Consider the following 13,341-nt stretch of genomic DNA (forward strand, 5'->3'; position numbering starts at 1 on the left):
GGTGGAAAGAATGGGGTCTGAAATGTCTCTGTTAGGGATGCTGTAGGCTTGTGCTTGGTGTACAAGACCTGGAATTACCTTTTTGAGTTTATTTGCGAGTGCTTTGGTCAAAATTTTGTAGTCTGTGTTAAGAAGACTCATTGGCCTGTAGTTCTGCAGATTTGTTTTGTCCCCTTTGTTTTTGTAAACAATTGTAATTAGGCCAGATGTGAGGGTCTCAGGAGCATAGCCCCGGCTGTCTATTTCCTGAAAAACAGATTGCAACATGGGCGATAATTTGTCCTTAAAGGCTTGAAAAAAATCTGTTGTTAGTCCGTCTAACCCCGGACTTTTGTTTTTATGAAGGCCAGAAATGGTCGCTTCAATTTCACTTGTTGTGAGAGGCTGATCACACCAGACTTTGTCTTCAGTTCAGAGCTGGTTAGTGATTGCTTTAATTACCATCTCTTGATCATACTGACGGACAGGATTACTAGAGTATAGCTGTTGAAAGAAAGAGTGAACTGTTTTCGTCAAGATTTGTGATTGAGTTGCCGTCACTGGTTTTTAATTCCTTGATAAACACTTTGCTCTGCAGTTTCTCCAGTCCCAAAAAATAGGATGTGCACCTTTCACCCTCAACAAATGCTTGTACCCTGCTTCTAGTGATTGCCCCTGCACACTTGATTTTGTAATGGTTGGACAGTTGTTCCTTGAGCAATATGTAATTTGTAAGGTCCCTGTTAGGTACCTGGGCAATTTTAGAAAGCTCAACTTTCAACTATTACTATAACGCTCAACTATTTTCTGTTTTATATCTTTTTCATCTAAATCATTCAACCACCGTTTGTGTTTGCTGTAGTTAATTGAGAGTCTTTTGATGCGTTTTTTTACTTCATCCCACCAGACAAAAGCATCCCTAACCCATCACATTTCTTCAGAGACATTCTGGAGGAAGTTGTTAATTTTTTTTTTAAATTGAGGGTCCTGTAGTGGCACCAGACACCTCCGTTTCTTTGTTGAAATGTTGGAAATATGGACATTTTGATGAAATTATGATCATTTATCGTGTTTATTTGATAATCGATTGTGCTTATTTTGGAAATGGCGGAAGGACCCGCTAGAGTGAAATCTATTCTGGACTGTTTGAGGGAATTATTGGTTATTTGATGTGAGATGTGAGAATTTAATGACAAATGGGTTAGTGATACACCATACATCAACCAAGTCATGTTTTTTAATGATGTCTATGAGCAAACCCCTACTTGTGTCCTGTTTGAAATGATTGTTCACTGATACATCCATTTTGGTCAGAGCGACATTGAAGTCGCCTGTGATGATACATGAATCAGTTAGCCAGTACTCCAAAGCTTTGAAGAAGAGTTTCCTGTTCCTCTCAATGTTGAGAGCGTAGACATTTATGAATCTCAGGTGAGTACCATTACGCCAAGTGTCAATTATTAATAGTCTCCCCTCAGGAGACTTATAAATTTCAGTTATCTTATCAAACACGTTTTTTTTTGTTAGGATGGCGACACCACATCTATTGCTTTCAGCATTGCTGTAATAAATATTACCCTGCCACTGGTCTTTTAACAGATTGAACGGAGGTTCAGACCATTTGATTTCTTGAAGAAACAGTATGTCACAATTGATGGAAGTTAACAAATTCTGTAGTTTTTCTCTACTGCAGAGCCCACAGGCATTCAGCGAGAGAAAGGAGACCATGAGGAGGGTGAATTGAAATAGTGTCACATCAGACATGATTATTAACTTTTTTTACTGTTTTTCTTGTGATCTTTTACCACGTTTTCCTTTCATTTGTCTTTTTCTTAGGTTTGAGATGAGTGAGGTGTCCATTTCAAAATCAGAGTCATGAGGTGTTACTGGAGTGGGGAGGGCTGAGTGATGCAGTGCCGGTGGCTGATGCACTCTGCGCTTTTGCAGCCCACACTGTTTCCTGGTTATCTTTTTTTTTTTTTCACTTGCTTCTGCTGTAGCGCACAGGGACTCTCAGTAGAGCTCTCCCGCCTCGTGTTTTTCCGAGATTCTCTGGGATTTTCAACCACCTCACAGACAAGACTGGAGGCCGCATCAGCTGGCTCACATGTGTGTGCACCATCTCTACCTCCTCCTCTCCCAAGCTGTCTTCACAGCGTACCTCTGCCTCCTCCTCTCCCGAGCTGTCTACACAGCTCATCTGTGCCTGCTCTGCGCCCAAATCTGACTCATTATTTGATTCAGAATAACTATCATTACATATACAGTTTTCTTTATTATTGTGGCAAAGCTCACATCTCCTCACAGTTTTAATGCATTCTCTTCCATAATGCCCCTGGACTCCACAGCGGTGAAAACAAAATTCTGGACAATCCCGTAGTATGTGTCCTGGCTGTATGCACATACGACAGAGTTTGACTTGCCGATAATGTATTACTCTAAAATATTCAGGACCAGTGGCAGTCATAAACCTAGCAGAATAAGGGAGTGATTGCACCGTCTGATTGAACTTTACCTTTAAGTATCTTGTCCCATCTGCGATGTTGGTCCCTGGCCACATTCTCCTCTTTATCATTGACACCACTGAGACACCCCTTCCATGTAGTTTGTCCAGAATTTCTTTGTCCATGATGTAGGCCGGTAGGCCTAAGAAAGATACCACCAGTTCGTCAGGGTCGAGCTTGTTTGCCAAAACAGTTGTTGTGCCGATCTTGAAGCCGTCCAGGAGCCTTCTTTTCCCCATAGCGTTGGTCATTGTGACTTCATATTTGTTTTCTCTGGTGTAGCGGCAGGCCATTAAGCCGCCACACAACTCCCGCACACACAAAAGAAGTTCCAAAATTGCTACTTTTTCCATACCTCAATTTGTAGCTCAATTTGTAGTGTCATGTCCTTATCACATTTTCTTTCATTTTCTTTGCCTTAATCTTCACGTCTTTTTTCTGTTGTTGCCCTTTCATTTGCCATTTTTCTGTCCGATGGGTCGTCAACTTGAGGTCCGTGCATAGTCAGCAAAACTTAAAGCGCCCCCGCACAGTGTAAAACACACTGTCGGGGGGAAAACCAGTCCTTTAATGAACAAAACAAAGAAAAAAAGTCGCACAAGACGAGAAAAGGAAGTGATATAGAAAACAGACGAGAATAGAGGGGAGAAAACAGGTTAAGAAAAGGAGCCGTGTGCTCAAAATGTTTGTTCCAACCACTTCCTGGTTTGCTTGTGGGCGTGCTCAGGGTGGTATGGCCGTAAGCCGAGGGGCTGGCGACAGAGACTGCCTTTATGGACTAGGCAAGGCCCCTGCTCGTGGAGGGGCATGTTTCTTGTAAGGAAGCAGCAGTGTAAAAGCGTGCAGCGGTGTAAAAGCTTACAGCACCTGGTATTCCCAGGCGGTCTCCCATCCAAGTACTAACCAGGCCCGACCCTGCTTGGCTTCCGAGATCGGACGAGATCGGGCGTGCTCAGGGTGGTATGGCCGTGAGCCGGGGGGCTGGGGACACAGACTGCTTTTATGGACTGGGCAAGGCCCCCCTGCGCGTGGAGGGGCTCAAAGGTCAGCCTTTCGGACACACTGCACTTCAGCCTTTATCTCCACCACATGCTACACTCTCTTCCAGTATCGGGAAGCGACACCGAGATGGGCAAGCTGCTGTTGGTGCCGTCATGTCCAGTTGTTGCTGAATCTATAGGAAACGACAGCCAGGTATGCCAGTAAAAAAGGTCGAGTGTTTCCTCTCCAATGTGTGCTGGAGGTTGAAGCGGAACATAGCACAGCATTAACGAGCAACTGAGTCAAGGCATTGGCCTCTGGGATTATTCATTTCCTGCACCATCAGCCAAAGAGCTGTGTCTGGCAACAGCCACCCGGGCTTTGGCGAGTACACCTCATACTTACCTGGCAGGGGAGATACCATGATCAAGAAGGCGGTTCACCCAGGGCGAGGCTCAGCCATTGCACTCCGGCTGTGTTGACCCCAGCAAATTCCCCAAACGTGGGAGTCTTGACTGCATAATTTTTGCTAGTGGGGTGCTGCGTCCGCGCTTTCCCCCGATGATGTCGTGGTAAGCAAAGGTCAGCCGCCCAAAGTTCACCGTTGTGTGCCCATCTCCAAACTTCTCTCGTCCTTGCGGAGCAACATCCCCAGTCTTTCCAAGTTGCTGGGAACGTGATGGTTGTGGGTGTTGTCTTTAGCTCAAAGCAAACACGGAGCTGCTTTGCTCATGCACTCACGTCTACCACTAAATGTTGGAGGTGTGCCAGTGAGCGAGGAATGTGCCACAGCCTCAGCGACTGATAGAAAACTGCAGCACACAACCAACAGTAAGAATGCGCTTCCAAACATGCAGTCAAATCTGGGCGGTTTATTGGCCGACAAACCAAAAACGCTGAAGGAAGGCTGTCCCAAGGTGGCCGGCCGGCCGGCCGACCGAGACTGTGGTGACTCCGGCGGATAGACTCCTTGGCTGCTCTCCAGGACAGGGGCTACGTTGACTCTGGTTTCTCTTCAAAATGCACAAGTCTTTCGCCTTTTACTAAAGACTTCCGTGGAGAGGGACGTTCAAGAGTTTAAGTTATTTTTGGTGGGCTTTGCTGTAAGGCTGCGCCCTTTGAGTGTGTCAAATGTCAAGCAGCTGTCTGTCAAGGCTCAGAGGTGCACTTAGGTCAACCTTGGGGCGGAGGTGATCAGCAGCAGCAGCCTTTGTTATGCGCCCTTAAAAACATGGCACCACAACAACTGACTTGTGTGCCAAGATCTTGGGTTGGCCCCAGACACCTGTGGGCCATCGCTTCTCGGCCTTTTGGCTAAGATCAAGTGTAGTATCTGTTCTTATCAGTTTAATATCTGATATGTCCTCTATATGGGGATTAAATATTAAATGCATTTTTGAGCAGTGGGAGGTGAAAACTGGGGCTTGCTCTCTTCACTCCTTGCATTGACCTGGTATTGCAGTGCCACCAGGAACGGTGCACCATTCTCTTTTTTCTGTGAAAAGCAAAGCGAAGCTGAAACCAGAAAGACATCAACCCGTGCCTGTGCGTCAATTTAATTGCGAGCCCATGTTTCTTGTAAGGAAGCAGCAGTGTAAAAGCTTACAGCACCTGGGATTCCCAGGCGGTCTCCCATCCAAGTACTAACCAGGCCCGACCCTGCTTAGCTTCCGAGATCAGACGAGATCGGGCGTGCTCAGGGTGGTATGGCCGTAAGCCGAGGGGCTGGCGACAGAGACTGCCTTTATGGACTAGGCAAGGCCCCTGCTCGTGGAGGGGCATGTTTCTTGTAAGGAAGCAGCAGTGTAAAAGCGTGCAGCGGTGTAAAAGCTTACAGCACCTGGTATTCCCAGGCGGTCTCCCATCCAAGTACTAACCAGGCCCTACCCTGCTTGGCTTCCGAGATCAGACGAGATCGGGCGTGCTCAGGGTGGTATGGCCGTAAGCCGGGGGGTTGGGGACACAGACTGCTTTTATGGACTGCGCAAGGCCCCCTGCGCGTGGCGGGGCTCAAAAGTCAGCCTTTCGGACACACTGCACTTCAGCCTTTATCTCCACCACATGCTACACTCTAGTCCAGTATCGGGAAGCGACACCGAGATGGGCAAGCGGCTGTTGGTGCCGTCATGTCCAGTTGTTGCTGAATCTATAGGAAACGACAGCCAGGTATGCCAGTAAAAAAGGTCGAGTGTTTCCTCTCCAATGTGTGCTGGAGGTTGAAGTTGAACATAGCACAGCATTAACGAGCAACTGAGTCAAGGCATTGGCCTCTGGGATTATTCATTTCCAGCACCATCAGCCAAAGAGCTGTGTCTGGCAAGAGCCACCCGGTGTTTGGCGAGTACACCTCATACTTACCTGGCAGGGGAGATACCATGATCAAGAAGGCGGTTCACCCAGGGCGAGGCTCAGCCATTGCACTCCGGCTGTGTTGACCCCAGCAAATTCCCCAAACGTGGTAGTCTTGACTGCATAATTTTTTTTAGAGCATAGGCTGCTTTGAATTTTTTGACCGTACTGACCTAAGGAACGCGTAAGTACCAAGTTTAGTGCATGTACATTAAACGTGCTCCTCAGGAGGACAAGTTTTACGGGTTGTAAGAGTTTCGCCTTTTGTTGTGAAAAATATGAATGAACGCCAACTTTGGCGCCCCCTATCTCAAAACCATGTGACATTTTAAAAAACTTTTAATAACTTTAGATCCTCAACTTATTCACAGTGACCTCACCCAGATTGAAGGTGCTCCCTTTAAAGCTCTATGACAAGTGCGTTCACATACCATTGGTGCGAAATGGCCAAAATCTGCAAAAAATGTACTTTCAATCCAAAATGGCGGCTTTCCTGTTCATTTTAGAGCTTCGGCTACGCTGACTTTTTTGACCGGCTGGACCTAACGAACGCGTGAGTACCAAGTTTTGTGCATGTACATTCAACGTGCTCCTCAGGAGGACAAGTTTTAAGTGTTGTAAGAGTTTTGCCTTTTGTTGTGAAAAATATGAATGAACACCAACTTTGGCGCCCCCTATCTCGTACACCGAGCGACATTTTAAAAAGCTTTCAGGAACTTATGCTTGGCAACTTGTTCACAGTGACCTCACCAATTTTCAAGGTGATCGCACAAAAACTCTAGGACAAGTTCATTCAAATATCAGGTGTCATAGTGTCTGCTGTCACCAGGAGGCGCTGTTTTTGAAAGTGAATATTTTCATATAGGTGTCTTCAGAACTAGACTATCATCAATCCCAGCAAATTTGGTTCAGATTGGACTCAGATTCACAAAGTTGTAGCAGTTTGTTTTTTTGTCACAAATATCTGACTTTGCAGTGTTGCCATGGCAACACCGTTGAACCATTTGTTATCATAATAAGCACGCATCATCTATCATGTGTTTTGAATGTTGTCACAAATTTTGAGTTTGATACGATTAATTATGTAAAAGTTATTACTGAAATTGTGTATTTATTGTATTTTCTGTTACCACAAGGAGGCGCTGTGCTAAAAATTTACGTTTTTTTCACAAACTTCTTCAGCAATGGTCCATCATCAACCCTAGGTAATTTGGTTGGGATGTGACCTTCTATCGCAATGTTATAAGAGTTTTGTTGCCTGTGGTGAAAAATTAAAATTTTCACCAACTTTGCCGGCCCCTTTCTCGTACGCCATGCGACATTTGAACTAACCATAAGCATCGTAAGCTCCTGAACTTGTCCAAAGTGACCTCACCAAGTTTGAACGTGATCCCATGTAAGCTCTAGGACAAGTTCGTTCAAATACCGATGGTGCGATATGGCCAAAATCAGCAAAAAATGAACTTTCAATCCAAGATGGCGGCTTTCCTGTTCGTTTTAGAGCTTAGGCTTGCCTAGGTTTTTTGACCGTCCCGACCCAAGGAACGCGTGTACCAAGTTTCGTGCATGTACATTAAACATGCTCCTCAGGACGACAAGTTTTAGGGGCTGGAGCAGTTATTTGCCCCGCACACTTTCATTTTTTAACGCACATTCCCGGAAACACTAATAAACGTAAATTTTCACCAGGTCTGATGTGCTTGCAAAAATTGGTGAGTTTTGGGGCATGTTCAGGGCCTCAAAAAGGAGATTCATTTAGAGGAAAAATAATAATAACTAGTACCGCAAGCGGTAATCAACGGGTTCGAGCTTGACGGCTCGCGAGTCCCTGTGCGTCCACGTTGCAGCGCGAGTCCTCTTCCTCATCTTCCGTTCATTCACTGCTTGGGGTACTGGTTATTTTCAGCTGCATCCCCGCGCAATGTCAGGCGTGTCCGTTTAAAATGGCCGTCTTCCTGTTGGGTGAAAGGCGTGTCCGTAAACATGTTTAGGGAAGGTACCTTGACTTACATAATAAGTTTCGTGTGGATCGGAGAATGTCAGACATTACTTCCTGTTTCTGGAGTTGTACTTCCTGTAAGGAGGTCATCCTTTACAGACATGTTCAGGGCCGGTCTGAGGTCTGAGGTCTAACAGTGTGATTTTGTCTATAAGTTGTTATTTTTGTGAAAAACAACTGATGGTATCAGAATTGAAGCTGAATTTTAGAAATAACTAGTTATTTTTGTGATAGAACATCTGATGGTATAAGTATTTAGGGTGCATTTTCTCTTTTTTCCCTCTGTTACTTTTTCGCTCTTCCCATTTTCCCTGTTTTTTTTTCCTTGGCCCCTCTTGCAGTACCTTTTGCCCCATCTTTCCCTTTCAGAGCAGCATGAGAAACTGTAAATTTTAGATTTGATAGATTTGTAGGCAAATGCCTCCATCATGTGGCGAACAAAGGTTACTGCAATGACAAACCACTCAGTAGAGTGGATCCTGTGCAGTGTTCTTATGTCAACACCATTGAACGATTTGTTATCATATTCAGCAAGCATCATCTACCATGTGTTTTTCATGTTTTCATTCATTTTGAGTATGATACAATGAAATTTGTTAAAGTTATAAGGGAAATTGTGAACTTGTATTTTCTGTTACCACCAGAAGGCGCTGTTTTCAAAATGTACAGTTTTTGGATAAGCATCTTCAGCAAGATCCCATCATCGGTCGTCACGAGTTTGGTTAAGATCTGACCTTCCATCGCAAAGTTATAAGAGTGTGTTGTTGTAGCGAAATACCAGACGTCATATTGTCTGCCGTCAACAGGGGGCACTGTTTTTGAAAATGAATATTTTCATATAGGCATCTTCAGGGATTGACTATCATCAATCCTAGCAAGTTTGGTTCAGATTGGAATAGCATTCGCAAAGTGGTAGCAGTTTGTTTTTTGTCGCAAATATCTGACTTTGCAGTGTTGTCATTGCAACACTGTTGAACAATTTGTTATCATATTAGGCACCCATCATCTACCATGTGTTTGGAATGTTTTCCCAAATTTTGAGTTTGATACAAGGACATTTGTTAAAGTAATAAGGGAAATTGTGAACTTGTACTTTCTGTTACCACCAGGTGGCGCTGTTTCCAAAATTTACAATTTTTGCATAGGCATCTTCAGCAAAAGCCCATCATCGATCATCACAAGTTTGGTTAAGATCTGACCTTCAATCTCAAAGTTATAAGAGTTTGTTGTGTGTTGCGAAATACCAGACTTCCTAGTGTTTGCCACCACCAGGAGGCGATGTTTTCAAAATTTGCAGTTTTTGCATAGACATCTTTAGCAAGGGCCCATCATCGATTGTCACTTGTTTGGTTACTATCTGACCTTCCATGGCAAAGTTATAAGAGATTGTTGTGTGTTGCGAGGAATCGTGATTTTCGCCAACTTTCCTGACCTTCTTCTTGTTCACCGTGATACTTAATGAAAAGATTTTGATACCTTTGGATCCTCAACTTGTTCACAGTGACCTCACAAAGTTTCAAGGTGATCCCATGAAAGCTCTATGACAAGTGCGTTCACATACCATTGGTGCTAAATGGCCAAAATCTGCAAAAATGTACTTTCAATCCAAGATGGCGGCTTTCCCGTTCGTTTTAGAGCATAGGCTGCTTTGAATTTTTTGACCGTCCTGACCTAAGGCACGCGTGAGTACCAAGTTTAGTGCATGTACATTAAACGTGCTCCTCAGGAGGACAAGTTTTACGGGTTGTAAGAGTTTCGCCTTTTGTTGTGAAAAATATGAATGAACGCCAACTTTGGCGCCCCCTATCTCAAAAACCATGTGACATTTTAAAAAACTTTTAAAAACTTTAGATCCTCAACTTATTCACAGTGACCTCAACCAGTTTGAAGGTGATCGAATTAAAGCTCTATGACAAGTGCGTTCACATACCATTGGTGCGAAATGGCCAAAATCTGCGAAAAATGTACTTTCAATCCAAAATGGCGGCTTTCCTGTTCGTTTTAGAGGTTCGGCTACGCTGAGTTTTTTGACCGTCTGGACCTAACGAACGCGTGAGTACCAAGTTTCGTGCATGTACATTCAACGTGCTCCTCAGGAGGACAAGTTTTACGGGTTGTAAGAGTTTTGCCTTTTGTTGTGAAAAATATGAATGAACACCTACTTTGGCGCCCCCTATCTCGTACACCGAGCGACATTTTAAAAAGCTTTCAGTAACTTATGCTCGGCAACTTGTTCACAGTGACCTCACTAATTTTCAAGGTGATCGCACCAAAACTCTAGGACAAGTTCATTCAAATATCAGGTGTCATAGTGGCTGCTGTCACAAGGGGGCGCTGTTTTTGAAAGTGAATATTTTCAAATAGGTGTCTTCAGGGCCAGACTATCATCAATCCTAGCAAGTTTGGTTCAGATTGGACTCAGTTTCGCAAAGTTGTAGCAGTTTGTTTTTTTGTCACAAATATCTGACTTTGCAGTGTTGCTATGGCAACACCGTTGCGCCATTTGTTATCATAATAAGCACGCATCATCTTTCATGTGTTTTAAATGTTGTCACAAATTTTGAGTTTGATACGATTAAATATGTAAAAGTTATTACCGAAATTGTGTATTTGTTGTATTTTCTGTTACCACAAGGAGGCGCTGTGCTAAAAATGTACAGTTTTTCCACAGACTTCTTCAGCAATGGTCCATCATCAACCCTAGGTAATTTGGTTGGGAAGTGACCTTCTATCGCAAAGTTATAAGAGTATTGTTGCCTGTGGCGAAAAATAAAAATTTTCACCAACTTTGCCGGCCCCTTTCTCGTACACCATGATACTTATTAAAAAGTTTTTAGCAACTTTAGATCCTCAACTTGTCCAAAGTGACCTCACCAAGTTTGAACGTGATCCCATGTAAGCTCTAGGACAAGTTCGTTCAAATACCGATGGTGCGATATGGCCAAAATCGGCAAAAAATGAATTTTCAATCCAAGATGGCGGCTTTCCTGTTCGTTTTAGAGCTTCGGCTACGCTGACTTTTTTGACCAGCCCGACCTAAGGAACGCGTGTACCAAGTTTCGTGCATGTACATTAAACATGCTCTTCAGGCCCACAATATTTAGGGGGTGGAGCAGTTATTTGTCCCGCCCACTTTCATTTTTTAACGCACATTCCCCGAAACACTAACAAACGTAAATTTACACCAGGTCTGATGCGCTTGCAAAAATTGGTGAGTTTTGGGGCATGTTCAGGGCCTCAAAAATGCGATTCATTTGGTAGGCGGAAGAAGAAGAAGAAGAATAACTCTTACGATTACAATAGGGTTCTTGCGCAACATTGTTGCTCGAACCCTAATAAGAATAATCCTAGCGATTACAATAGGGTTCTTGCAACCAAGTTGCTCGAACCCTAATAATCTTAGCGATTATAATAGGGTTCTTGCGCAACCAAGTTGCTCGAACCCTAATAATAATCCTTCCAGTTTCAATAGGGTTCTTGCAACCTTGTTGCTCGAACCCTAACAAGTAAAAACAACTAAGGCTGCGACTGGCGAATATTTTTTATAATCAACTGGTTGTTTGGTTCATAAAATGTTAGTTTTCACCATAAATATTCAGTTTTTAATGATTTTCCTTTAAAAACAAACAACGTTTGTTAGATTAGCTGTGTTGGGAAAGATTATATATTGAATTTCACAGCAAATTTCCAGAACATTTTGGCCCCTGCTGTGTGTGTGTGTGTGTGTGTTCTTACAGTGGGTGGTTGGGGCCCCAGTAAACGCCGATGCCTGCTCGGGCTCCTTGTTTCCCGTTGCCTGTGCAGCAGCCGTCAGTGTAAACCACCACCGCGTCACCTGGCGAACGATGGAGAGCAGGTTTTTAACTCAACGGCCACCATTTTGTGTCAAACGGATTCTCCGGTGTATATAAAAGAGTGCATTTCCACAGACTCCTGGGAAACATCGCACCCATGTATGTGAATCCGTCGCCGCTGCTTCCTGAACACGAGCTTTCCGACGGTTTGGTTCGTTTGGGCGGTAAAACCACGTCCTCCTGGTCCGAGTGGGACCTCTTCTTACCGAGAGGGATGTACTCCAGAGGTTCAGGGCCTCTTTTAGGAAGAGTGATGGCCGAATCTAAACTCTGAGCTCCTGGAAAAGAAACATGAGGTGAAGGTTATGGTACCAAAAGAAAAAGATTGTGAGATTTCTGATGCAATATTGTGGACATAAAAAAAGGGGGTGAATAAAAGTGTACCTTTATTCACCGGTGGAGGAGCAGATATTTCAGCTCCTCTGACAAAAGCCCAGGCTTCTTTCTCTGCCGCAAACTTTTTAAAAGATGCAGAGGGAAATTTCTCCACCTGTGCTTTACATTCATCCCTAAAAATGGTCAGAAAGATGATAAAGATGTATTTGTTTGATCCCACTGCGCCGTTTTAGGCACTTAACAACTCTTCAAGTTAGATAAAATAAACAAAATAAACAACTACTAACTCCGTAAACTCAGTATTACCAGATAAAAGTAAAGAAGTTGCGTGGTGAGGCATTTATTTAAGATAAATCTGAGCACATACTACAAACTATTATGTGTAGAATGGCTACAACAATAATCTACAAATCAAATATGACATCCTGTGGTTGCTTAGCAACACCCAAACTGAGCGTGTTCAATGTGATTTTAATGCCGATAGAGAGAGTGAGTTGTAAAGACTATAAAATTATGTTGATTTAGTAGATTAATGTTGTCATACTTTTGAGAGGTTCACATAGAAGTAAAAAATAGCGTTAATCTGAATGAGATTTGGCACGCCCAACAGAAAACGCCCCCACCGTGGACCCAGCGGCTCTGGTTTTCCTGTAAAACCAAAGATCCGAACTTAAGTCGTGAGCATTCTCACCATGATTTGTAGACTCCGGGTTTGAAGCCGTTTCTCACTGCGTAGAAAAACTTGCCCTTCGCCATGTCGTCGGCGGCGCTGCAGACGCTCCTGAGTGCTCCTCTGAAAAGACCAGGCAGCCTAAACATCACTGTCTGCCGGCACAACGCGAGGCGCGCAGGTGGCTGACATCCTGGTGCCAACTCCGGTTAATTAAGATTAAATTCAGTGCGTGATTTGCAACGAAAACGAGTGAAATAATGACAGAAAATACGGCCAAAAACTAGCTACTTCAGACGGGCTAATTTGTTTGCATCGCACGAATCACATAAGTAACATAAGAACGATATTATTCACTAACATGACGTCAACATAATTAAACTTTTACCCTCATAAACGCGTAATAAAGAGCCGTTTTGGAACCAGAAGACGGGCGAAGAAAGAGGAAAGTGTAGCACTGACAACAACTTCACACGTTCAGCTGCGTCAGTCAACTCTCGCGATATTCTCGTGCTGCGTTCACCGCCACTCACAGTTAACCAAACGTGGGAGTAAAATCACGTCATATTTTCATATTTTCTCTTGTGTTTAAATGTGTTCTTCAGAATCCACTAAAATTGTTTAATTTCCGACATTTACCGCTACGGGAATAATAATAAAAATTCCTAC

At 43.8% G+C, this 13,341-nt stretch overlaps 1 protein-coding gene, 6 non-coding genes and 1 pseudogene across 7 annotated transcripts; 4 read left to right on the forward strand and 4 right to left on the reverse strand.

Moving 5' to 3' along the window:
• Nucleotides 1–3,338: 3,338 nt before the first annotated feature.
• Nucleotides 3,339–3,457, reverse strand: LOC122784636. The gene has a single exon (XR_006362207.1). It is a non-coding gene; the product is annotated as a 5S ribosomal RNA (ribosomal RNA).
• A 404-nt stretch (nucleotides 3,458–3,861) lies between these two features.
• Nucleotides 3,862–4,025, forward strand: LOC122784637. The gene has a single exon (XR_006362208.1). It is a non-coding gene; the product is annotated as a U1 spliceosomal RNA (small nuclear RNA).
• Nucleotides 4,026–4,463: 438 nt separating this feature from the next.
• On the forward strand, nucleotides 4,464–4,576 carry LOC122784621. The gene has a single exon (XR_006362194.1). It is a non-coding gene; the product is annotated as a U5 spliceosomal RNA (small nuclear RNA).
• Nucleotides 4,577–4,758: 182 nt separating this feature from the next.
• LOC122784617 lies at nucleotides 4,759–4,951 on the forward strand. The gene has a single exon (XR_006362191.1). It is a non-coding gene; the product is annotated as a U2 spliceosomal RNA (small nuclear RNA).
• A 112-nt stretch (nucleotides 4,952–5,063) lies between these two features.
• Nucleotides 5,064–5,182, reverse strand: LOC122784613. The gene has a single exon (XR_006362187.1). It is a non-coding gene; the product is annotated as a 5S ribosomal RNA (ribosomal RNA).
• A 110-nt stretch (nucleotides 5,183–5,292) lies between these two features.
• Nucleotides 5,293–5,411, reverse strand: LOC122784625. The gene has a single exon (XR_006362197.1). It is a non-coding gene; the product is annotated as a 5S ribosomal RNA (ribosomal RNA).
• Nucleotides 5,412–5,814: 403 nt separating this feature from the next.
• Nucleotides 5,815–5,968, forward strand: LOC122784638 (annotated as a pseudogene).
• A 5,575-nt stretch (nucleotides 5,969–11,543) lies between these two features.
• LOC122783886 (ribonuclease H1-like) lies at nucleotides 11,544–13,182 on the reverse strand. Its single transcript, XM_044048827.1, has 5 exons — nucleotides 13,061–13,182; nucleotides 12,694–12,795; nucleotides 12,051–12,175; nucleotides 11,762–11,944; nucleotides 11,544–11,647 (listed from the first exon to the last, which is right to left on the reverse strand). The coding sequence occupies exons 2-5, from the start codon at nucleotides 12,756–12,758 to the stop codon at nucleotides 11,544–11,546; spliced, it is 477 nt and encodes a 158-aa protein (XP_043904762.1). The 5' UTR covers nucleotides 12,759–12,795; nucleotides 13,061–13,182.
• Between the last annotated feature and the right edge of the window lie 159 nt (nucleotides 13,183–13,341).

This window comes from Solea senegalensis, linkage group LG17 (genome assembly GCF_019176455.1).
Source record: "Solea senegalensis isolate Sse05_10M linkage group LG17, IFAPA_SoseM_1, whole genome shotgun sequence".
NCBI classification, from domain to species: Eukaryota; Metazoa; Chordata; class Actinopteri; order Pleuronectiformes; family Soleidae; genus Solea; species Solea senegalensis.